Source organism: Pseudochaenichthys georgianus, chromosome 6 (assembly GCF_902827115.2).
Source record: "Pseudochaenichthys georgianus chromosome 6, fPseGeo1.2, whole genome shotgun sequence".
NCBI classification, from domain to species: domain Eukaryota; kingdom Metazoa; phylum Chordata; class Actinopteri; order Perciformes; family Channichthyidae; genus Pseudochaenichthys; species Pseudochaenichthys georgianus.
The window spans coordinates 3,145,694-3,171,913 of NC_047508.1; the positions used below are offsets into that span (position 1 = coordinate 3,145,694).

At 40.9% G+C, this 26,220-nt stretch overlaps 1 protein-coding gene across 9 annotated transcripts; it reads right to left on the minus strand.

The window, feature by feature from the left end:
- Nucleotides 1-26,220, minus strand: anln2 (anillin, actin binding protein 2). 9 transcript variants are annotated; one of them, XM_071203426.1, is made up of 25 exons: nt 26,138-26,220; nt 25,353-25,444; nt 25,056-25,220; nt 24,561-24,656; nt 22,439-22,623; nt 22,035-22,127; nt 21,621-21,707; nt 20,915-20,981; nt 18,612-19,679; nt 17,845-18,173; nt 17,135-17,229; nt 16,879-17,008; nt 15,156-15,291; nt 14,445-14,621; nt 13,842-13,968; nt 12,898-12,946; nt 12,507-12,560; nt 12,391-12,423; nt 12,274-12,301; nt 10,237-10,346; nt 9,693-9,746; nt 6,462-6,548; nt 3,171-3,278; nt 2,942-3,087; nt 1-1,188 (listed from the first exon to the last, which is right to left on the minus strand). In XM_071203426.1, the coding sequence occupies exons 2-25, from the start codon at nt 25,441-25,443 to the stop codon at nt 1,029-1,031; spliced, it is 3,675 nt and encodes a 1,224-aa protein (XP_071059527.1). In that variant the 5' UTR covers nt 25,444; nt 26,138-26,220; the 3' UTR covers nt 1-1,028. The 9 variants fall into 9 exon arrangements, with proteins under 9 accessions (XP_071059527.1, XP_071059528.1, XP_033941425.1 ...); XM_071203427.1 differs by having other exon boundaries at nt 20,915-20,978; nt 21,621-21,710; XM_034085534.2 differs by having other exon boundaries at nt 21,621-21,710.

Below are 26,220 nucleotides of genomic sequence, written 5' to 3' on the forward strand. Positions count from 1 at the left end.
TAGCCATTTCAATCCATTACTTTATTGGGACCTTCCATTAAGTGCATAGAATGAGAGTTCACATGAATAACATTTATAACAAAAAGGGACAGACTGATAGGTGTAAACACATGGAAAGGACAGACAGAACAGATTACTGCAGCAGCATCACTACAGTCCCTTCTTACCTCACCACACCACTGTTGTACAAATATAAAACCGGTTTTAATATGCAAATAAATGTGTTTTATGTGCAGTAACGCAAATTATATATTGGATATGAGAGAACACTGCAGACAAATGGCCCCAAGATGCAAGTACTGACAAGTATTAAGTCCTATTTTTTGTTCCATCACATTTGACAGAAACAGACAAGTCTGGGCTGATGATAGAACACGTATTATTTCGCCCAACAGAAGCAGATATTGTCTGTCTGAATGACTATGAAAGGCTCCATTCCAACACTTGGAAGCATTCTTCCTAATGCTAATAATTCTTAGTGTTTCCTTCAAATACCTTCTCATTCTACATTAGTTAAGTAGAGATTTCCCTCATTGTATATTTGTTTGTGTCACTATATATATCTATATCTTTGTTTATCCTTCCAGTTTAACAATGCAAATACAATGTAAATTATCTCAAAAATACATTTGCTACAAGAAGCTTTACTTTTGCTACTGAAAGTGACCAATTAGTATTGCCAACAGAAGCAGCTCTTTCCTCAAAATCATGAACAACAAATAATATTAGAACAGCCAACTGTAGCTTAGCAAATAAAAGTGTAAACCAACAGCTTTGATTGGATTCAGATTAAAAGAAATAGTATGAAAATCAAAGTCATCTCCTAACATTTTCTATATGAGATAAAGAAGGGTTTCGCTTTGTTTATGATCCATCAGTTTCATTTCAACTGTGAAGAGAAGCTCACCTCCTGCCGCTCTCCAACAATAATGTAAAACCTGATCCCAGCTCATCTACCTGACACACATACACTCCCCTGTGTTTCCATGGAGCCTGGGCAGCAGGGATCTGGTGTTTCAGTGATGTAGTTACAGGATGCTCTCTCTCAGGTTCCCACTGCTGCACGTGTTGGACTGCTGCCTTTGGTTTTCTGGTGTTCGGTTCCACGTGTGAAAGTCCAAAAGAGCCTGATTGAGCTGCTCCATCCAGTCCAGCCTCTCTTCTTTGGAGTCAGCTGAAAACCAACGCCTGAACAAGAACAACATCAGCCTTTAGGGAACTGTGTTATTATGGGTACTTTGTTATTTTTTTTTTTTTTTTTAAAAAGGGAGTGTACAATATTGAGGGTCTGTATTTTACTTGAGCATTTTAATTTTTTGCTACTTTGTACTTCTACTCCACTACAATTCAGAGGCAAATCGAGTACTTTTACTCTACCACATTTATATAATCAAAACATATACTAAATATTATTCTAAAGAGGGCCAATCTGCATAATGAGTACTTACTTGATGCTAATGCTTTTGTATACCTACTCTATAGTACATTTTACTTAAGTACAACATCTGAGTACTCCTTCCACGTAATTGGGGCAACAGAGCTTTGAGGTTATGGCAGTTGGCAACTGTGCAATCCTGATGATACCAAAATATGATGCCTTTTGGCCAGATTGCTCGTGTTGTTAGAGCAGGGGGTCCAAACATTTTTCACTGAGGGCCAAATACAGAAAAATATACGAAGGGCTGGGCAAATCACTAGAGGTGAGGTATATTGCCTCATAAGTTAGGTTAAGGCCCTGACACACCAAGCAGTCACCAGAGAACTCGCTGACGCCGACTGTTGCGTCGGCGTGTTCTCCTGCGTCTTGGCCATGTGTCGCACTGGAACACACCGCAAAGACTTCAGCCGAGCACGTACGAACTGCGCATGCGTGAGCGGCAATATCTCTCCTTACCAGCAGGCGGCGGTAGTGTGTATTCGTCATTCAAAAGAGGCAACAATCGGAAGACAAAGAAGAAGAACAGACTACGTGTTATAAACAAACAACAAATAGCGTGTGCGTTCCATTTTCACTCTCGTCCATCGAAAACATGTTTCGTGCGGTACTGGAGCTATCAGCCATTGGAGTGTTGCTTGTGGAAGACATTCTCAAGCAACCGTTTCGCTTCTCATGCACTGATTTGCTTGCTGAACAGCCAATCAGAGTGATTTATTTGTCCGACTGCCTGTACCTGACGCACACGCCGATTCAACATGTTGAATCGGCCGTGCGTCGGCCATGAAAGGCCAAACAAGGCGTGTGAAGGCCGCCGGTGCAGGACACACCAAATTGAGTTTGGGGCGACAGGGCACGCTTCGTCGTCCGACTAACGAAAACGGCCAATTTCGGCCTGGTGTGTCAGGGCCTTTAGATGTTAGCAGAATCAATCAAATGTTGGTCAATTTTGCTTGATAATTGAATTTCCAATAGAAAAAAACGGCCTACATCACATCTCTCTATAAGGTTTCATTAATTTTGTTTAAAAAAGTCTTCAGCTCATCGCTTATAAGAAGAATAGGAAAAGGTATATTTCAAGCTTGTTATGCAAATAACTTAGATGCAAAGATTTGTTAGAACATTTCATCAACTTGAATTGACTGAAATATTTGAATATGAGGCTTATTGAATACTGTGTAAATAATTACAGGACGTAGTTTGGACACCCCTGATGTAGAGACTGTTAATCTTAAATATTTTTACAGTAATTATACGGTTTCAAAAGAAATTTCAAACCGCAACCCAAACATTACTGTCTCAGAAGGCGTTTCTCATTGAATGTCAAAAGTAAAAACACCCCTGTGAGATCACTAGTGGACATCAACATGAACACACAACCAATAAAAAGCAAATCCTGAGTAGTGGTTTAAAGCTCTCAATGATAAGTGAAATCATTCAGGCGTATTTACACTTCACTAACTGCCACATGATTATTAAAGCTTATTAGTGTTTATTCAGTCTTACTTGGCAAAGGTGTCCTGGCCAGCGTCTTGCTGCTGTGGGACGCTGCTCACCAGCTCGAAGGTGAACGGTCGCGCACACGAGTCCCTCTTCACAGGCCGCACACACTGACTGCTGGTGCTGGACAGAGAAATGCTGCCCTCTGCATCCTGGGAAGTAAACACAGAAGCACAGTTAAAGCTATTTAAAGTAAATGGGTGATTCTTCTGTGTGTTGGTCCATACATCCATACCTTAGATTCTCTGTCATTGGGGTGGTTCCAGTAGGACATGGTGCATCCCATCAGAACAAAATATCGGCGATGCCACACCCCGTATCCACTGATCATCTCAAACATGGTCTGGGAACACATTAAGCGAGAGTGGGAATTTAAAACAACCGAACACAGAGAAATGCAGTTTAACTGTTTCCCACTGTTTTAGAAAGACATCTATTACGTCTTATTGGATTAGCGTACTACTTTATTGTATAGTTTAGCAAAGACAGCAGCTCATTCCCACCGGATTGGGTAAAACTGCTACTTATGTTTTCATCTTTTAACAAACTCACAATTGTTTTTAAACTATTATGAGGAACATTGACGCAATTTACTCTGTGAATGTTAAGATTTAGTGGTAAACCTCTTGTTAGCCAGAGAGCCAGAGACACATTCTGTTAGGTTACCATCTCTGTCTGCACACCACCTGAAGCTAAACCTTGACACGACTAAACTGCTCTTCCTTCCAGGAAAGGCCTCTCCCATCAGTGACTTATCATAGGACTGAGAACTGTAAACAGGGACAAACCCATACAAATGACCCACTTATTTGCAATATGTAGTTTATAAGTACAGGAAGCTACAAATGCATTCCTAATCCAGGAGAGAGTGTAGGTTCTGGTCCAGGATATTGCAATCACGTGCCTTGATTTATTCAATCCTTCTAGGCTGGTGTGCCCGCATATGTCACCTGACCTTTGCAGCCCATCCAGAGCGCAGCACAGCTGGTCTTGAGCTTCCCTTAGTTCTCCCTTATTGCCCAGCTGCTCAACTCCCAGTGGCTGCTCTAATCCCATTCAAGACACTGGTACGTGCTTTTCAAGGTTTTTTTAATGGCGCTTTTCCACTGCAGCACGGTTTAAGCGGGCCGGGTTGTTTTCCACTAGGGGTAGTTCCGGCTCAATGCTACTTTTTCACCTTTTTTCCTTCAGTCTGTGGTTTGTACTCGTTTAACTTTTGTCTAGTTTATGAGGAGCTGTGAACTCTGAGTGCTAACAGCTAACGGCTGATGTTTTGGTTTTGTGGTTCGCATTGAAGATGACATCACGGCAGTTTTACACAGCGTCGCTCCGCCCGCCAAACAACCGCCTACACTGCATTACCATAGTTACTACCCCCATTACTAAACTGTAATGGAAACGCAGCATAAAGTGAGCCTGGCATAGCAAGGCCTAACCCAGGGGTCTGCAACCTTTTTGACCAAAAGAGCCATTTTGTCCCCTTTTCCACCAATTTTTCTTTGTCTGGAGCCGCAAAACATATTTGATAGCTTATAAAGTTGTATATAATGTTACATCAGTCAAAAACTACAGTTTTTTTGCATTTATTATAGATAATTGTTTACCTCTAATAATAAACAAAGAACTCTTAATAAGGAGAATACAAAAAAATACACAGGCCTACTTTAAAATAAATCAACACAGCACTTGGGGAGTACTCTGCACATTTGAAGAAAATGAATATAATTAAAATGGGCCCACTTTGAAATAAATAAAACATAGATAGATGTTAAATGTTAAAAAGAGTTAACTGATTGAATTATGACTGAAGATCGTCAGATGTTCCGTGTTTTTCCTCCAATACGTAAAGGCTGCAGCACCTTTGACAACTTCTCTCCACATATCAAACATACCGGTAAGCTAGCATAGTTTGCTGTGAAAGCATATAACTCTGTCCACGCAGAATTAAACCCTCTGTGTTCCTCCAATATTTTTATTTTCTTTGATTTATCCATAGTTCGCTCATCGAGCCGGGGGTCAGGTTATTTACCGCAGCAGGATATGACGCATATAGTTGACCTAATTAAAACCGTTTTTAAAAAGAAAAAATGATGTGTCACTGCATCACCTCAAAATACGAAACATTTTCAAACGTGCAACAAAATAGAAATAGTCCTAAAAATATTTTTTATTTTATTCCCTTCTTATTTTTGTCTAAGCTCAAGGGAGCCAGAGTAGAGGGCTTAAAGAGCCGCATGCGCATGCCGACTCCTGACCTAACCATACCGTACTAAGCCGTGCTAGGTCCTGCAGTGGAAAAGCACCATTAGTCTCAGGCTCATCTTACATCCAGGCTGGTCAAACAGTACACTGAGCTCGTCCACTAGACTCTGCTACTGCTTCACTATGAGGGGGGCCTGGCTACCGCCCGACATACCACTCATGTTTGTATAATGCTTAGACGTTTGGATGTTTAATAAACCACCACTGTCTTTAAGATATGAAAGTGAGCCTGCTTATCACGTTCAATTAAGTTTTTGTATTTATTTTTTAGGAGGATTAATATTGTATATTCCATCAAAATGCATTTTAAACAACACATTTATTTGACTAAACACTCAAAAATAGGCAGATCCACTCGTGTCTTACATAGAGCAGTGATTATTTAAACCAGTTAATTTACGCATTCACCTCAGTTGCCTTTCTACTTCCTCATGGGGGGACCAGGTACCCCTCAACAAAAACATGCATGTTTTCTATCCTGCCTCCAAAATGGTGGAACGAGCTCTCCTCTGATATCACGACACATCTTCCTTTGCAGACTTAAATGCCTTCCGTCTCATTTGAACCTCTGCTCTAGCACTCAAAATGGTGTTATGGCAATCCTTATTACAGCGTATTTCTGGCATATTCATTAAAGTCACATGGTAAGCTATATGATGTGTGTTACTGAGTTGGGTCACACAGAGTTAGAGAGACAATGGTCGTTCTGAATGATCAATAGATGTATTCATTTTAAGTGAGCTGACACCGAGGTTGGAGGAAGTTCAAAGAAGGCCTCAGGTTATAAAAACAGTTAACCTTTGTTAGTTTACTTCTCCTAAGGATGTCATGAAATGATGACTTTTAAACATATACAAGTGTGGCAGGCTGCATGATAAAAATGGTTAGGGAAAATGTGTGTGTGTTCATTGCAGTGGCTATATAGGCTTTATGATTGTTGCTACTGTTGGGGGGACATTTCCGCGATTGGCAGGTGATGTTGTACTCCAAGATTATTGTTGTTGTTGCGCAACTGAATAATAATTAATCTCAACTAATGTCTGTGTTTGTGTTTTATTTATCTCTCTCTGTGTTAACATTAAGGTTGGTGAGCCATAAATTGCACTAACAATGGTATGGCTTATGTAACTTGCAGTTCCAAAAATATATCCTTAATGGTTGTCGCTTTGGATATAGGCGTCAGCTAAAGGACATTTAATGTTGAGATGGACATGTAAGCAATGCAGAAAGAGTTTTTGAAAATAAGCATCACCACATTACTGACCAGGAAGCCTTGGTGCTGTACACTAGAGTGCCCCTCGCTGTTCAGCTGCAGGTAGATGTTGCCCTCTAGAGGAGAGAGGAAAGGCACCTGCAGTGTGGGGAAGAAGAGGGGGGGGGGCAGTGTTAAACTGGTTTAACGTGGAAGACAAACAGAGCAGCAAGAAACAGAAAATATTTTAAAGAATTTCATTCCAACATAGCCTTTTAGATATTCTGATTGTCATTATGAGAAGGTACCGCATTTTGGAGTGACGTGTAAATGTATTGTGAATATGTGTATGAATAGATTACACTAGGAATAAGCATCTAGGGCAGGGGAACCTTTTTCCTCTCAAGGGCCATTTCAATTTTTTCAACATCCTCCGAGGGCCGTACAAATTATTGACCTCTGCTTAAAAATACTAAAATCACAGCCCATTCATTTCACCTTTCTTTCATGCTGTGCAAAGAAAAAGCAACCTCTTAATCCAGATATCTCACCATGACTCACGCATGCATGCATGCACGCACGCACGCACGGTTGTGGCATGACCACCAAAACCTCCTCTAGGGGGTTCCGAAAGATTTTAATTTTTTATGTTGAAGGTAAAAAGCATCAATCTGGTGCACTTTGAGAGCAACATTAGGAGATCTATGGATACATCTCTCAACATCATATGAAACAGAACTGTAAGCAGATTTTCTTTATGGATATTTTACAAATCACTCCCCTTTTAAACTTTATTCTTGTTTATTAATAACAACTTTTTTTTACTGTCATATAGTATTTTATACTTGTTTATTTTATTCTCTTAATGTTGTATATAACTAATGATCATATAAAGATGTGGCTTTACCTCACTGGTTGGAGAAAAAGCTTCTTATATTCGTTAGCATAGCTAGCTAACAAGATGCTAATAACAACAAAGTTATTGACTGTATGATCAGTATGACGGAGGAACAGATCGCCACTGGGCTTTCAGCTAAAGACACAGCCACGAACAAACTGCGACATGTGTACGGCTCCTTATCTGAAGTGCCGGAGCCGCAGGCCCGGTTCCAGAACAAAATGACTCTGGGTGCATCTGAGATTATTGAGGGTGCAGTGGTAAAGTGCTATTTTTATAAGTGGGGAGTGGACCCAACACCCTCTAGGGGGGTCCTCACCTCCTCTAGGGGTGCATGCTCCCGAGATTATTATTTTTTATATATTGAAGTTAAAAGCATCAATCTGGTGCACTTTGAGGGCAAAATGAAGAGATCTATGGATCTATGTGTTCTTTGCTTGATTCATGCCTTCTCAGTCCCTTATCACGTAGCCTATAAGAGCATGGCGCCAGTTGTTGTAGCCAGTTGTGGTGATGGCATCTGACTTACTTGAACCGAAATGACTACATGCATAGCAGAAGATGGTATATTTTTTTACATGAATATTCCAGCCAATCTCTGTTTTGAAACCATGAGCTGCAAAATGAGCGCCTTACCCCACTGTACAGGGGAGTTGGGTACTTGTTTTAAATATACCTGGGCAGGCTCTGTTTTGCCGAGGTCCTCTGGCACTTGCGGGCCGCTGGGGGGTGGCGGTGTTTGGGGCAATGAAGACGGCTGCGGGCAAAGCCGGCGAGTCGGGCGTTAGTGTCCACGACGGTGGCCGCGGGTAACGTAATGTCCCCATGATCTGAACTGTTATTACCTGCAGTAGATGCAGTGTTACTGCTGGCGATAAGGGCTGGTTGTTTTAACCATTTTCTGATGTCCATCATTGACTGCTGTGTAAGCACCTTGCAGATGACGAACGCGCAGCGGCACAGGTCACGCACACCTGACATAATAACGCTACTTACCGTTTAGATTGACCAACTAAATGCAGCAGACAATGTTATTCAACCACAATTTATTTTATTTCAACTAAATTCGTATTATTTTATATGTAATATTTTTCACGTTTTTTTTTTTCACTTTTCAAATGAGGGTGCAATGCACCCTTATGCACCCCGCAGAACCGGGCCTGCGGAGCCGCGTTCTGGTGCTCTCCGTCAGCTCTACACCCCTGTCAGACGAGACATATACCACACCTTGGCCACGAAAAACAGGCACTCGCTTGTTTAATTATTTTGCGGTCTAGATTTCTTAAATTTTTTTTTTTTTCCCGTGTGTTTATAAATTACCTCAAGGGCCGTATCAAATTCCCCACCCCTGATCTAGGGTGGGGGTATCAATATATAATATAGCAAGCATATATCTCTTGAAGCAATTAGTCATTTACCATACATTTGCTTTTGGAATAAAAATAAACATAATTGATAGTGTTTTTGATTTATGAGATCAGATTGGAAATAGCTTGAGCTAATAAAAGCATTCACCACAAACACAGCGGCTGTTCATTTGTTAAGTCACGAGTCAGCGACTAGTTCATGTTAAAGGTGACATGTCATGCTTTTCCGGTTATTACCCGTCCCCTTGTGTGTTATGAAGGTTTTTATGCATGTAAATGGTGTGCAGAGTCAAAACCCTCAAAGTACACCATGTAGCGAGAAAAACTCTAACACAGAAAATACCTCTCCAAAACGCCTCGTTGGAGATACGTCACTGTCCATTTGATTCTTCCGGGTACATCATGATGTCATGTCGTCCCCGGAACGAAATGGACCAATCTGTGGAGCCGTTACGTTAAGCCCCCGCTGATTGGTCCAAATTGACCAATCCACGGACTTCCTCACACACTCAGTGCAGGCAGCTCTGCTGATCTCTCCTCCCTGGCTGCAGGCTGATAACAGACAGTTGGGATCGCGGCGAAATTCTCTCTGCAGACCCATTCTCACAGCCTTGATCAACCTTTTTCTTACTCAATATCAAGCCACGCTTATTGTTTTTACTTCGGCTGTGACTTTGTGTGTGCTCAGGATGAGTTTGGCTGTGTTTCGCTAAACAAGGAAATCACACCTCCACGGAGCTCAGCGCGATTCACAACGTCCCGATTGGTCCCGACCAATCGGAGCACACTGGGCTCACAGGGAGGGGGGGGCAAGAGCTGGAACGAGCCGTGTAGTGGAGAGTGAATACTGCTGAATACACATACTTTACAGAGATGCTGTATGCGAAACCAATGTGAGTTTGGAAAATTGCACAGTATAAATCTATTCTAGTAGACCTCAACAATGGAATTATGATCAGTGGAAATGGCCATGACATGTGACCTTTAAAGAAAACAGAGAGAGGTGAAGGGCTGGCAGTGTTGTGAAAAGAGTGAAACCTTTTCCTGAAATTCATTTCCCAGCAGCCTCCTGATTTTGCCTTCAAGTTTCATCTGAGTGAAGGAAACAGGACAGAGGGGGAGGGAGGCAGAAAGGGAGGGGCAGACATGTTACATCACCAATGTGGCACCCGTGTGAGAAAAATAAAAGCACCAAAGGAGTGTATAGTGGTTTCTGCAGCACAGTGGATGTTTTACACAGGCCATGTTTTTCCCTTCTGAATCTTATCAAATTATTAACTATTACCACAAAAACTATTTGTGTCTGAACCTAAACTAATCCACCAAACTTCATTCATGAGTTGTTTTTACTTGCCTGAAAAAAATATGTATGGATGTGGCTAAGGCTTGTTAAGATATATGAACATATCAAATAATCCGTTTAAATATTAACATTATTCATCTGATGAACAATCCTGCTTTCACAGAACTGCTCAGTTGCAAACCTCATTTCCAGACAGACGGATGAAGAATTGTATTAACCTTTCATTCCTAATTTTGGATGGCAAAAACCCTGAGTATGTTCCTTTTCATGACAGATTACCTTATCCAGAGGGAACTTGCCGTGTCCCAGAGAGGCCAAGTCGATCTTATGGGAGCCCACCAGACAAAAGTTGCTGGAGCGACGAGGGTTGAGAGCAGGAAGAGCTGCAGCTGAATGATAAGGAAAAGCAGAATGATAAACTTGCAACAGTCAGTAATATGCATGCATTTGTATATTTTCTAAACATTTAATATTCTTGAGTAATTGTTGATTTAAACGGGGATATAATTAGGGATGCACCGATGCAACATTTCTTGGCCGATGTTAACAATTCGGCCGATGCTTTAATGTAATTTTTTTCCACTTGTCATTCCACTTTCTGCCAGGAAAAACAAATAATTTCTCTCGCAAAATGGTTTCAGTTTCAAAGGCTGAGCAAGTTCGTTATTATAACATCATGGTACGCTGTTTCGAAAGTACGCAGCTCTGCCTGCTGTGACGGCCCGTCCACACGGCGGCGTGCGTTGAAGCTTCAACGCTTCTGCCCATTCACTTTGAATGGGGTGACGTCACACTCTGCCGAACTGCATTGTGGTTCCGTCGCTTCGCTTTGCTCGCTTCAAAAGTTGAGCAATGTTCAACTTTTGAAGCGTCAGCCAATCAAATCATATGCCAGTACAAGCTCTATCCAATGAAACCACGTTGGTTGTTGGTCGAGTTTCAGACACGCCCACCGGCAAGCTTCAACGCACGCCGCCGTGTGCATGCTGTGTGAGGGGACTGGTGAGCGGAGCAAAACACACCTTTAGAGTTAGACCTATCACACTGACTTAGTTATAAATATGTTTATTCTTCACTGTTGGGTCACTCATTACTAGATCAGCGAGCTGCATGAGACAATACTGACGGGCTGTCAGGAGAGAGAGAGGAAAAGAGAGCGCTCCGTTCCGTGTCAACGGAACACTTTTTGCCAACTGCAAAACCCCACACTGCCGACACGTTGTTTTTTTGTTTTCTTTAGTTCATGTTTTTATTTTATATAAGCGAACTACGGGTGCCGCAGATGTAACGGATCGCGAGAAAAAAAAAAATAACAAAAACATTGGCGACCGCCATCTGTGAATGTCACCTCATTTGCCGATGGCAGTAAATAGGGCGAACATCGGCCGACGACAAAGTCTGGCCTATGTATCAGTGCATCCCTAGAGATTAGGGATGCTCCGATCACCAATTTTGGGGCCAATCGCCGATCCGATCGAGTGGGCGGGGATCTTCCATTTAAAGTGATGTTTACAACTCAGTTAATGGGGCTCATTCACTGGAGCTTCCACAAACAACACACATAATTATTACATCCAAATGAAGTACATTATTCAAGTTTACATTAACTTTGGATAATAACACGGGAGAAATGAGCGGAAGCGCTCTCTTTTCCTCTCTCTCCTGTCAGTATCTCATGCAGCTCACTGATCCAGTAATGAGTGACCCGACAGTGAAGAATAAATATATGTATAACTAGTTTAGCTTGTTCCAGAGGTAGATCAAATAGCTAAGTGTGTTAGGTCTAACTCTTAGAGTGTTTTGCTCCGCTCACCGGTCCATCACAGCGGGTGGAGCTGCAGGATTTCTGCTTCACACACGTTGCATACCGCTATTTTATTGTCATTTTTCGGACACCTTAAAATACAGCCAGACTGGTGAAGCCATTTTTACGTGCTTGATGTGAACGAGCCTTTTGGGGGCACATACGCACATACGGGTACTTCTCAGGCATGACGGGTAATCTCCGACGTTTCGCTCTCTCAAAAGTTGGGCCATTCTGTCTTCATGCGCCAATGAGCAACTCTCATAGGAATGAATGAGGCCCCGCCTCCCACGCTGTATCCAGTTCTTATTATACATCCATGGCTTTGCCGCGCACAGAGAAAAGTGTCATGTATTTTACGTCATCATTTTACGTCATGCGATCGGCATTTTTAGAGAGCACAGATCAATCGGCAGAGAGTGAGTATCGGCCGATATCGATCAGCGGCCGATCGATTGGAGCATCCCTAGATATAATATCAGAAGTACTGACCAAAATAAAACTCAACTTACATGTCAGGCTGTGACTGTGACTGGATCTCTGTAAATGCAAAATAAAAGGTTTAGGTGAGAGGTTAAATAACAACACATACTCTATGATTGGGACGGGACATTTAACGGGATACTCACTTTGAGGGTGTTCAGAAGCTTTCTTGGCGTAACCTGAATATGAGCAAACAACTTAACCTAATCAGTATTTTTTTGGTAAATGCACACATGGCTCATTTATTTGTCTCCCGACTTACCCGTGACTTTGCGCTAGCCCGGTCCATACTGCTGTTACCACCTGAAGTGTGGGACTAGAATGGCACAAAAACAGAACATTTGTAAATTATGTGCCTAATAATGCTGTTATACCCACAATGTACCAGAAAAACCTGTTAAGACAACGAGCATGCTAAGAAAATTAGTGTGCTAACAAGATGCATGCCTCCCAGCCCACCAAAATAAAAACCCCATTGGTCAACAACATGCAAGCTAACATCACGTTAAGCCAACAACATGCTGAGCTACCTAGCATACTAAACTTGGAAATGTTATTTCACAATGGAAACAATTATTTTTCAGTCTATTATAGATATTTGATTGAAAACATAGCAAAATATGAGTTCACATCAATATGTTGAAAGTTCTCACCAGGCTGTAGACCTCCACATCTATCTCAAAGGATGAGCGGATATCCTTCCTTAAATATCAAGGGGACAAAACAGTATACGTTGCAATAATCTATATATTCCCACTCAAATGATCACATTTATGCAGGCATGAGACTTTTCACATTTAAAAAGGCAAGTGAGCAAGATCATAAATAAGAAACTCAACATTCAACACGTGTAACAAATGTGTCCTACTAAAGCAGTGATTCTCAAATGGGGGTATGCGGACCCCTAGGGGTACGTGAGATTTAAAAAAAAAAAAAAAAAACGTCATGAAAAAAATACTATGCATGATTACAAAAATAATCTTAGAACAAGTTAAATAGAAAACACCAAGGGGGTCCTCATATAAACATCTCAAATGTGTGTATTGTATTTTATAGTTTTGCATAATATATCATTTTGTTCATTGGTTTGTTAAACAGATATTACTTCAGTGGAAAAACTCCTTGGAAAAATCAGTTTTAATTTTTTTTCGTTATGTTATTTTTTTTTCATGCATAAAATGAAAATATCCTTAGTTTGCATGAAGGAGTTAATAAATCACACACTGAGGGAACATCACTATATTAGAATTATTTGTATAGGCTTTTTCGATCAAAAATGTTCGGGTTGGTCAGGGGGTACTTGGCTGAGAAAATGTTTCAAAGGGATACACTACTGAAAAAGGTTTGAGAAGCACTGTACTAAAGGACAAGCTGTTTGGATGTTACCATTCATTTATAGTTTGTTAAAAGCATTGTAAGCCCAAAACCAGGGTGTCCATCACTGATTTAAACAATAGGAATAAATGGTTTTGTTTACTTGTGAAAAAACATTCTGTCAATTCAGAAAAATAAAGTGTGTAGTATGTAAAAGCAGCAAATGTGTTCCAGGATTGATGCATAATATTTTGTTAAACGCAATAACAACGCAGCAGCTTACAGGATGACAGAAGTAGGGAAGGAGATAGTGTCTCCGTTCTTAGCATCAGCAGCCGTGGCGAGCGGCGTGGCATCGATGTTGCAGGGCCCGTAGCGGATCAGCACGAAAAAGAAGTGACTCGGCCGACCTAAACACAAAAAAACGTAGTCCTTTCTAACTGGATGTCAAACAGGTCATTTTTATTAGCTAAGCCCTGCATTTTGAAAACGTGTTTTTATTAAACTTATACATATGAACAATATGCACATGCGCTGCAATGGCGTAAAACCCTGTCATTAGGAGAAACACGCTGCAACTTCAGAAACGATGCAAATATAAAAATGCTGCAGATACAAAATGCTTCAAATTAGTCACTCACTATATTTAAAATGATTAGTTCAGCTACGTTAGCTCAATGGCAGATCTGCAATAATATCTGAAGGATTTATGCAATTTTCATTGACAAACTTTATAACTCCCGAACTTCAGCATTTTGTATTGCAGCATTTTTTAAATGTGGCGTTTCGTGCATGTGTTTTGGCACATTTGTGTGCGTTTTCCCCTGTCAGCCTCCATGGGACAATTAAAATGCAATCAAATAAAGTAGAATTGTTTTCCTGCTACCTGTGCGGTTGTGTGAGGAGCAGACAAACTCCACCTTGAGAGGCAGCTGGATGTTTGTGATGCTGACCGTCCCTCTGCAGGGCTGCTGGGGAACATAGTCCCCCTCCTCTCCTGACTCAGAGCCCCTCTCCTCCCTCAGTCTAGCAACCTCCGCCAGCAGGGCAGAACGCTTCTCACCTGGAACACACAAGTAGAACACATGGAGATAATTAAGAAGATGAAGAAAAAACTCTTATGCTTTAAATACAATTATTTAGGCTTTGCGAAATAGGGATGGTTGTTATTATTATTATATAAACAGACAAATGTATGCATAATAGTTTTTTTTTTTTTTTAAATAACACTCGTTTGTGTTATTTCATCAACTGTAAGTAAAATGTTAGTATCGAAATAAAGCAATATTTCATATGTAGCTCGTAGACAAAGATGGCTACGTTAAAACTGAAATCTAGACCCTTCTCTGGATATCATCAAGTAAACCCTGAAAACTAATTTGTGAGCCTTCCCACTTTAATTTCTTCATCCCCCTGCACTCACAAACAATGTCACACATCTCCTTATGTGCCTTCTGTCTCCTTGTCTGTTTTCTGTGCAGTCCTTGCGTGTTCTGTTGTGTGTTTTATGTTCCCTCTGTATAAGCATACTTGGGTTTATGAAAGGCTCTATATAAATGTAAGTTATTATTATTAGTAGTAGTAGTAGTAGATTTACAGGAGACCAGCAGGAGCTTCTCTGCCTCAGCCTCCTCCAGCGAGCCTCGGCCATGCTCTTCATCGGTGCAGCAGCTCAGAGCCTGCAGCGTCTGGCTGATCACATTCTGCAGCTTCCCTGCTTCTTCATTCAGAGTCTGGACAAACACAGGACAACATGTAACACTATGGGTTACTCACTTTCAATTTTGAAGCGCAGTTTACATTTCAAATTGACTGATTTAATATGATCTAATAAAGTATATACTTAAATCTCATCCTGAAGTATGAAGTCTGAAATTGGTTGATGGTCAGTTCTTCCTCATTTTCCTCAATTGTTCATATTTAGTTTATTAAAATAATGATATTGTGGTCAATAAAAGATGTCTGCTATTATGAGTATTATTATTTGTATAAGGCACCTTCTGCCTTCCTGTCATTAGGAGTTAGAAATGTAATGGCTATCGATTAGATTACTCATTATCCTAAACTGCTGGGACATTTCCCTATATCCAATTACCTTTATACTACTACTACTACTCTTCACTTACTTGTCAGCATAGGTCGGCATTGATGTACAGAGCCGACTAAAGAAGACCTTGTTTATATTGGCATCATATTGAGAGGTGCAGCCAGTGACGCGTCCTAAAACCAGGAAGTAAGCTATTGGTTCCTTCGACAAAAAGCAATGGGATTTCTCCACAGGGTTTTGAAACATAGCTGGAAATAAGGTCCGTGGAAAACAAACCCGTTTGATAAATGCACGTTTTGTTCAGCCGGATAATCTCCACATGTTTACCCTACTTTTATAATTTTCTAATCATAAATCTAATCGATAGATTATAAAAAAGGGTTTTAGGACGCCTCACTGCACCACTAGAAGCCAACTCCATCGATCAAGCTGAAACTTCCTCTCCCTCTTCTTCTCATGCAACTCATGTCACTCTCCTTTAACTCCTCCGGTGACTTTCTTTTATTTGAAGATTGTTTTTTTGCACGGCGCTTGGCCGGTTACCGGTGGTATTAAAAACATTTTGGCGAATGGTTAGGTGGCGCGATAGTCTGTAGTGAAGGAGCGCGCTCCCGCTCACGGGAGCCTGCTCGCGCTGCGCTCCGCAGCAAACAGCTGTTTGCTTTTCTCCCAACAACGACAAGCGACTCACCAAACGCTATGTTGTAGCGTTAATAAACGAAACAATTTAACAAAATTGCAAGTCAAAATACCTATAACACAGGAAAAAAACATTTTTAAACAATATTTTTAGTGGCCCGAGCGGGCAAGTGGAAAGTACGTTACGGGGTGTCTAAATAGTGCTTCCGGGCCAGCGGGCCATTTATAATGTCGAGCCCTGCAGTTTATAGTGGTGAAGTGATGATGTATTTTTGTTGGCCGACTCAGAAGTTAGAATCGCAAGTGCTCCATCAACCAAAAGCAATGAGATTTTTCCATTGGATTTCAGAAAAAAAAAAACATTATAATTAGCATTTTTTCCACCAGAAGGAAAAAGCTATTGCGAGGCAATAAACATTGAAGATTCAAACATTCACCAGTGGGGTATTCACTTGCGTATTTTGTAGAACAAGACGTGAACATCCCTTCAGCTTGTGTTAACCACCAACCTTATTTATAGACCCGATTATCTTATCCTATTTATCTAACAAAAAACACATTCAAAACCATTGACTTCAAGATGACTACACGCAGTCGACTTCACTCTATAGGTTAGTCTGGTCGTGTTACACACCGTGATTTTCTCCCTGGTGTTGACGGAGGGTTGAGGTCGGGACTTCTCTGGAGCTCGCCTCTGAACACCAGGAGTGACGCTCTGAATGCTGGGCGCTTTATTCTGTCTTTGTGTGCGGTAGGCATCAATACTGTAATAAACAGAACAGAAAAACATTCAAACATTGTGTCAACTGAAACTATTGATATTCTATCTAGTCACATCAAATAATGTATCATCATAGCTTTAAGAAGGCCTGTGGGCCTGCTGTTATTACCTGTATAGAGGAGCAGATTCACTAACAGGAGTGGTGGTCTCTTCAGGAGTCAGGAGCAGAGAGGGAAGAATGGAATCCTGGCTTGCTTCCAGTCGCTGTAGGTGGAATATGGAACATTAAATATGTTTTCCAGGGACTGAATTATGAATGGAACACATGTATGGAAAGCTCATAAGCCGCTTTCACACCAAGTACTTTGCTGTACTTAGTCCCGCCGAACTCTTTAGTCCCAGAACTGTCCTAGTAAATCGCGTTCACACCGGAATAAGTCCCTGCAAACAACTTCACGGAATATACTGCCGCCCGAAGTCCCGGAGTCCCCCGGACTAAATTGCCACCCGAAGTCCCGGGTAAATCGCCAGAAGCGCCGACACCTCCTCATCACTCCACCGCTCCCACGGTTTATTTTGTGTTGCCATAAGTTAGTCTCTCTCTTCATTGGTGCGCTAATGCTAATGCTAATAATGCGAGCAAATAAAATGGCAGCTTCACAAAACTTTTCGGAGTTTTACGGGCCGTGTTTTGCAATTCGCCCAGACAATCAGAAATTGGAACCTTTTCCTCCCCAGGCAAGTATCCCCTCTCTAGCAGGGACTGAACAGGGGTGAAACGGTTTGCATGAACTAGGTTCTAGTTCCAGATATGTTTGGTGTGAAGGCAAAATCCCAAGAACTATCTGAACTATTCCTGGGGAAATGAAATTATCTTACCAGAGGAGTAACCACAGCCTCTAAAGACTTGCTGAGAGGAGAGAGGATGCCACTGGAAGGAAAAGTCAGCAGCTCATCCTTGTTGCTTTCCAGCTTCTTGCTTTCATCACAGTGCTTTTCTTTGGACTCCCTCTCTTCCTCACTTTTCTCCTTTTCTGACTCCATGTCAATCTTTTCTTTGTCTCCAGAGCAAATGCCAATGCCGCTGTCCTCAGTGTCTTCATCCCGCCTCTGCTCCTCCATCCTTCCAGCATATTCCAGCACCTCATCGAACATCTGGTCAATAATTTCGGCAGTGTTGGTCTCATCGTGAGAGCTCAGTTCAGCATCTATGGAAGATACATTAACAAAGGGAGGGCACTTTCTGAAAAAATAAAAAACTTCAATTGACACAGGTAGACGCCTGCTAATGTCTGAGACAATTGTATTTAAATGAAGGAAACCCACACCATATAGATACGATCTATCTTGTTGTAGGTTAATCCCAGTCACAACTTTTCCCTCAAGTGCAACCCTGCAATAGAAACTGTGTGCTCATGGTCTTAAAATGGTCTCTCTACTTACCACCGCATTGAAGCTGAATAATGTAACCTTTAAGTGAAACTGAAACATCCATACAAACATATGTGGAGAAGCTTGTCCACCTGTGAATTTGTAAACATTCTGCTCTCAATATGAACCCACCACCTGCAGTGATTTCTGTCTCACCAACAAACAATTTCACCCACGTGCTCGATTCTAGAGGTTCACCTCCTTCCTGTTCTCACCTGACCCTGCCTCCGCCCTGGACTCCATGGAGGTATTTTCCTCAGACACTGTTGAGTCATGGATTAGCTCAGGCTCCAGGATAAAGGTGACTTTCTTTGAATTGTCTCCTCCCTCTGCTTTGTGGGTTTGTTCTGACGGCCCATCTACAACACCCTGCCCTGTCTCCAGAAGGTGATCTGACACCTGGACCTCTGACAAACCCTGAGCAAAGGCAGATGTTGGAACTCTTTTGTATGAGTCCACATCCAAGTCTTCTTCTTTCACATTAGCTGCCCGGATCTCCTTTGACTTTTGACATATGTCATCGGTAGAAGTACTTTCTCCTGTATCTTGCTGGTTTTGTTTTGTTGTAAAAATATGAATATCTTCTGCAACTGCTCCTTCACAGGACTCCATGTTCCCTTGTTCTTCATCCTCTTCAGGTCTAGGTTTTTCATCTTCCTTCGTTTTAGAGGAGCCAGGCATTTCAGCAGAGACATCAACCAAATAACATTCTCCATGTTGGATGTCAGAGAGTTCACTTTGATCTGCAACACTGTCCATTTTCTCTTTTTCCATTATAGGTGATTCACAATGACTCTCCTGCTCTTTAACACACACACATTTCTCCTGTTCTGCAGCTCTGATAGACTCTTCCTCATTGCACACCTTTTCTTGAGGATAACTCCAAGACCTTAACTCCTCATCTGTTGAAGGCTCAATGCCCTCTTCACTATATGAACTATCAATTTCCTCAAATGACCCAGACCTGCCCTGTGTAATCACTATGGAATCCTCAACCGGTTCCTTCATGTTCGACTCCTCTGAATGAGTTGATTCTAGCAAGCCTTGCTCTTTACCTGAAGGCAACTCAATGCGTTCCTCACCCAAAGGTGCTTTTGAGAAACTCTGATCCTCGCTAAAAGACAAATTCAACACAGTCCCAGTCTGTGCAGCGGAACTCTTTTGCTCCTTCTCCTCCCTGACTCCATCATCAGCATTTTGCTCCATCCATTCCATGTGCATCTGTCCCTCAATAGAGTTTCCAAGCTCTAGCGATCCTTCACAGTCTCTGGGTGCCTTTAATCCTGTTGAAAAGTAGTCTTACATGTTATAATAGGCTACCCGTGTTAGTTCATTCATATCTACTCTTTTATATTAAGTGGGTGTCAAAATGGATTTAAATAGTGTAGAATAATGATGTTAGAAAAGCATATATTACACAGTAAACACGCGGACTTCCTTGCAACTCTCTTAGGTGCTGCTATTAATTGAAATGGAGGAAAACACTGTTAAAGTAGATATTGTTTCTATCATGATAATGAAACTGGCACTTAAACTTAAGGAAATTAATGACTATTGATGGCAAACCAGTGCTCTTTTTTATTAAAAAAAAGAAAGTCTGTATACCACACTGTGGAACTAATAGGAATAATGTATCTTCTTATTACTAAGTAGGACCAGATTCTATGTACAGGGTTCATACACTTTTTCACCATGATGTTCAATGACTTCTTCATGACCTTTACGTAATTATCCATGACCAAAGAAATGGCTCTTTCTCAGCATACCACTGAAAATGGTTTATTTTAACATGGAACAGGAAAATAAGGTCTGCATATGAAACATGTTGTGCCTATCTAAAACAAATCAGATAGGCTTACTAGCTTCTACACGCTAAAGCAACTAAAATCTCTCACCAGCAAAATACCTCGACAGTTAAATGCTAATTTACGTTTCATTACTATACAGTATTTATTATCATTATAGTATTACTATTTCGGCGATTAGATAAAATATAAATTATATTTGATGCAACTTTAGTTACATTTCCATGACTTTTCCAAAACTTTGAGAAAAATATTGTTTTCCATAAATTTCCAAGGCCTGGAATTTGCATTTAGAATTTCCATGACTTTCCCAGGTTTTTAATGACCGTAAGAACCCTGTATGTAAGCATAACGTCTTACTGTAGGTGACCAAACAGCAGCATTTCAAGGGTTGTAGAAAGGGTCAGTTAAACGGTTCTAGTAGCAGGTGAAATGTTGGTACTGTATCACTGTTTGGGAATAAATACAAATAGATTTAAAAGAGTAGTGTTTTTTGTTTTACAATTGTTATACTCCGAGTGCGATGGCATCAAAAAGGCAAGAATACTGGTCTTGCAGATCAGTTTAGGTCATTTCTACTTCTATTGCTACAATCCGTCTGCTGAAATCCTGTGTGTATCGACCTAATCCTCTATACTTCAGGAACAAAATGTGTGTTTGTATATTTATAATGACTGTTTTTGTAAAAGTAGGTCTGATGTTGAAAGTCTTACCTGCACCAGATGTAGAAGCTTCAGTGAAGCTGCCATCTTTCATCACAGCATCATCATCATCCATCTGCTAGAAGCAACAGGGAACACAAATAAGATATAAGAATGCAGAGCAGAGCCTCATCTGATGTTTGTGATATAATCAAAGTAAATACACATACTAAAAAGAGTAATACAGTACAGCATCTCAAATGTATTATCGTGACTGTGTGCTAAACAACTATAAAAAGTGCGTTACTATGTTACTATTCATGTAACATACAGTTGTATCCCTATTCATTATAGGTGATTTTCTTTCAATAAACCCTATGAAATAAATTGGAACTGTGACATCATCCTTGTAAAGCAGTGTGTTACCTTCTCATATACCCACTATGGATCTAATATAAGCTGCTGTTCATGACATGTGAAGTGAAAAGATAATCCTTTATGTGAACAATCAATTTCCCCAAAACCACACCACACCTTAATATGTGCACTTTTTCAGAAGTGATCTTCTACCTCTGAAGAGACAAATATCTGGAGCCAAGTAAATGGGTTATTATGCCAACAAGGTGACTTTTTTTTTGTACCTTGTTATTTGCCTTCACTGCTCCTATTCTTATCACTACCCAAATCAATGATGCCCATTTTATTGGCTCCAAGTATTTGGCAGTGTTGAAGCAAAAGAATGACCAGAAAGGGAAGGGTTATTTGGTCACAGACTCACATCCCAGGGCTGCATAGGAGGCCAACAAACTCTTCTTGTGGATCTAGGAACCCAGACGGAGGAAGAGGGGCCAGGAGGGGTCCATCCCTGCTAATGTTTACATGAACTAGTGTATAAAAAACCCTCAAAAGCTATTTACAATAAGAAGTGACATTCTGAGTATATTACTGAACATACTACATGCCAGCCAAAGGGGGCATCCTATCCATTCAAACGCTATATAAGCAGCCTATCCTATCAGCATCGCAGAGATGTGGAAAGCTGTCTAGAATAAAGTGAGTATCTGTTCCATTTCTTTTATGTGCCAAATAGAAAACACATCTACTTTAATAAAACACAATAACACAACATTACTGACAGCTAAGACCAACATATTCTTATTTGAATTATAAAATATGATAATCGCAAGCCCACCTGAGATAATGAGGGATCAGAGCTGCTCCTCTTCAGCCAGGCGTTCTCACTGATTGGTTGGAACGGCAACTGGTTCAACTCCCGTTCCCGTTGCTGATCAGTGAAACAAGGTCACAAGTCAAGACATACATTTCCTACAGGTACTCATTCATGCTCAAGTCAATATAATTAAGGACAGTGCAGCAGCTAGTAGCTTCAATTTAGATAGATTTAACTGTTTGAACATTCAAAAAAGAAATACTGATGGATATTGCAAATAGTTTATATGGGTAAAGGATTTATATCACAATGCTTAGGAGTTAAATTGCCCATATACACTAAAGAAAATAAGATCAACAATGATGTTGATCCAGTTCATTTAAGAGTGGATAATACATTTTAGTAAAAAAAGGCCAAGAACCAACCTGGCGGATGCGTGAAGCCTGCATGGAGCTGGGTGCTGCAGAGCCCTGCAGCTTCTGCTGGATGGCAGACACAAATTTGGATGGGGTCCGCGGAGAGATGTTGGCAGAGCTGGCTGTGGTGGGGGGGGCAGTCTGGAAGACTGGCACTTTGAAACGCTCCAGTCGCTGGTTGAATTCTCCCTCACCTGAGGGCCACATTTATAGGGATTAACTATCAAACACGAATAGGAATCAGGTCAAATTAAAATCTAAGAAATTGTAGCAAAAACACCATATACATATCTGTATTTGTCTATGTAATACAGCAGTATGGTGTCTAACAACAATAGAATTTGCATTAATAGAGCTAGTCGAGATGTATGTTATTTTTGCCTAATCGACTGACTCATTCTAACTTAAGGTAAGCTCACTACAGCAGTGTGGGCTAAACATGTGATGGGAGAATGCCCTGTGCGTCCAGTGGGTTGTGAGAGGGTACTGAATTCCTATTTAGTGGGACGCTGGCAAATGATCCATACAATGGGGCGGTGGTGGCGAAGTCGATAGGGACTTGGCTTGGCAACTGGAAGGTCACCAGTTCAAGTCCCGGCAAGACCAAGTGCTACCGAGGCGCCGTTCAAAATGGCAGCCCACTTCTCCTAACACAGGATGGGTCAAATGCAGAGAAACAATTTCCCCACAGGGATTAATAAAGTATATCAAATATCAAATCATATAGAGTGGGCTGCTGAATGTAGTACATGTGTACAATTCAATGGGCATGATGTATTTTAAAGCTAATTATGCAAAAGTCCCAAAAGCTTTCTTTCCAACCCTTGTTACAATCATGTTTTTACTAACGACTTTGCAGCTAGGTACTAGGGCTGAACGATATACCGTGTCATGGCGATAACCGCGATATGCGCATGCGCGATATTCACACCGCAGGGACGTGCGGTTTTATTCATTTTGAAAGAAAATGCTAACACACTTTAGCACAGAATTCAAAATAAAGATACCCTTATTACTTCTCGAAACTGCACATGCAATATATCCGATTAAAGGTGAGACTCCACAGATTATTTAAGTATAGTATCTAAGCGATCCAATCTCGCAAGGGGAAGCAAACAGACATCACAACACGTACCTTTTACGGAGCTTCTAGGGAGATCGTCTCACCGTAGCTGTCAATCTGATCAAAAGACGTGTTCAATGGCATTAAAACGAGAAAAAACGCGGCTGAATCGGTTGATCCATAGGTTGATAATGTGGCTTTGAAGCAATTGTTTATAATCCATAATTCCATTTTTATGTAAAAATCGGAGCACAAAAGTTAGCTGCCAATGGTAGCCACCAGAGTGTATGCCGCTTCCGGTTTTGGCTACGCGTCACTCTCAATCCTTATTTGATAATGTGCGTGTGTTAGACTGCGCTGGACTGCCGCATAGCCAAGACCGGAAGCAGCAGCCACTCTGGTGGCTACCATTAGCAGCTAACTTTTGCTCTGCGATTTTTACATAAAAATGGAATTATGGATTATAAATGAAATAATTTTTGTATACAGAGACGTTAAAAACCTATGGATTAATTGATTCAGCCGCATTTTTTCTCGTTTTAATGCCATTGAACACGTCTTTTGATCAGATTGACAGCTACGGTGAGACATCTCCCCTAGAAGCTATGTAAAGGTACGTGTTGTGATGTCTGTGTTTGCTTCCACTGTCGCGAGTTCGGATCACTCAGTGATGATACTATATACCTAAATAATCTTTGGAACCTCAGCTTTAAATCGGATATCTTGTATGTGCAGCTACGATAAGTAATAAGGGTACCTTTATCTTGAGTTCTGTGCCAAAGTGCGTTAGCATTTTTTGGGGGGGGGGGGAAATCGCGATGTCAGTTTTTTTCAATATCGTGCAGCCCTACTGGGTACGGCAAATCATTTGAACTGAACTTACACCCTCAAAGATGGCCCTCTGGCCACTGTCAGGTCTGATCTGAGATCATTCAAGTTTATGCATTTTAGGTTGATTGTATTCTATCTATTATTCTTTGTTTTAATCTCTGTAAAATAATAGAAAATAGTATTTAACAGTAACAAGTCGGATGTCTCTTTGACATGTGTGTTTATTTGCATACTCACGAAGGAGATGCTCTTTGAAACCCTTTTCCTGGAGGATGAGCAATGGGCTGTCCACCCCGGGATCAGACAGGCAACGCTGGGCAAGAGGAGCTCCCCCTAAGACAACACACACCATTTATATTTATAGCACCACACAAATTGCACAGCACCTTGACAATAGTTCTTATCTTGCATGCAGGAAATCCAGCTTGACTGTTGACCTTTGCTACACGTCACCAACTTCAGATTTCCCACAATCACCGCCCACATAACTGTAACCTTTGTATGTACAGTCTAATTTTGTGCTATACAATAAATATGTTTATATATATATATATATATATATATATACTTGTTTATTATGTCTTCCTAGCTAATACCAATGCAACAGCCCTGCAATAAATCCTACTTTCATATCATGTTATACTGAAGTGTTTTGTTATGATATTTAGTCTTCCATTATTGATAAAAAGATACAATATTTTCTTGTCTGGTCAAATGTAAAGGTAAGATTACCCTCTCGTCTCTGTGTGAGCTGCTGGACCCGGGACCGGACTGAAGACACCATGGGTGTGTCCGGCTTGGCCTCTAGCTCAGCTTTGCGTCCAGAGGAGGGTTTAGGACTACAGTTCTCCTGACCAGACGCCTCCAGGCGCCGTCGCTTCTGGCCATCATTGCACTCTGAGACATCAGATAGAAAGATGCAAGGGAAGGATAAAGTCAAAAATGTTCTTAAGTGCAACGCCTGCAGAGAATATGATACACAGATATGCGTGAACCTCTACATTATTATTAATAAAGGCACAAACAAACCTGGTGCCAAGAGGACATTATCTTCAGAATCTGACAGAGGTGTTCTCTGTCTTTTCATGACGTTGCCAACATTTTCCTCACCAGCTTCCATTCTGAGCCGCAAACAGTGACATCATGTGTTTTAAGATGCAAGCTATTATTAAGCACAACAGCATTGTTACAAACAGGTGAACTCATTGCAGTTCATTTAGTGACTCACCTGCTCACAACTAATAAAATGGCCCAGTGAGTTACAAACCGGATACAAATAAGATGTGTCAACAGTGAAGGTAATGTACGAAACGATTGATCGGCTAAAAGTTATGATGTGGGTTAAGACGAACTATAGCCTAATAGCCACGATAGAATGAATAAAGCTACGTAACAACAGACGTGTTTACACAGACAGAGGAATATGATATAATATTGGATATTATATCCGGTTTTAGCATTTTGTATGAAATGTTGCAGTAGGCCTATGTCCGAGCCAGTAAGATTAGGTACAATGATGTAACATAACGTTAACTTGTTAACACTGCTAACAATTGAATAAACATGTGTTCGTTAAAGCTAATTAGCGTTAAAGCATATATCTGCGTAATTAAAACCTGTTACTTGACTTAGCTTGCTAACATTAGCTTCGCAGCCATTTGAATAGACTCTGGCAAGCTAATTCCAAGCTAACTTTTCTAAAACTGACCAGCGTAACGTTAGCCTAGCTTAGAATTGCAAGCTAACTGTAAAACTAACAAGCGGAACAACAGAGCTGGCAATGTATATGCTGAATAATTCGTGTGTTGTCTTACCTGAAAAGAAGTCTGTAAGGAACAGTTGAATTGATAGAAAGCTAGACACAACCTCCTTGTTGTTTTTACGCTTTCGTTTCCTC

Coding starts and splice junctions, on each gene's coding strand:
- anln2 (XM_034085534.2), bottom strand. CDS start 25,443: ATGGAAGCTGGTGAGGAAAATGTTGGCAACGTCATGAAAAGACAGAGA. Junction 21,711..22,034: donor CTGATCCCTCATTATCTCAG/GTGGGCTTGCGA, acceptor TGTAAACATTAG/CAGGGATGGACCCCTCCTGG. Junction 12,424..12,506: donor GGGCTAGCGCAAAGTCACGG/GTAAGTCGGGAG, acceptor GCTCATATTCAG/GTTACGCCAAGAAAGCTTCT.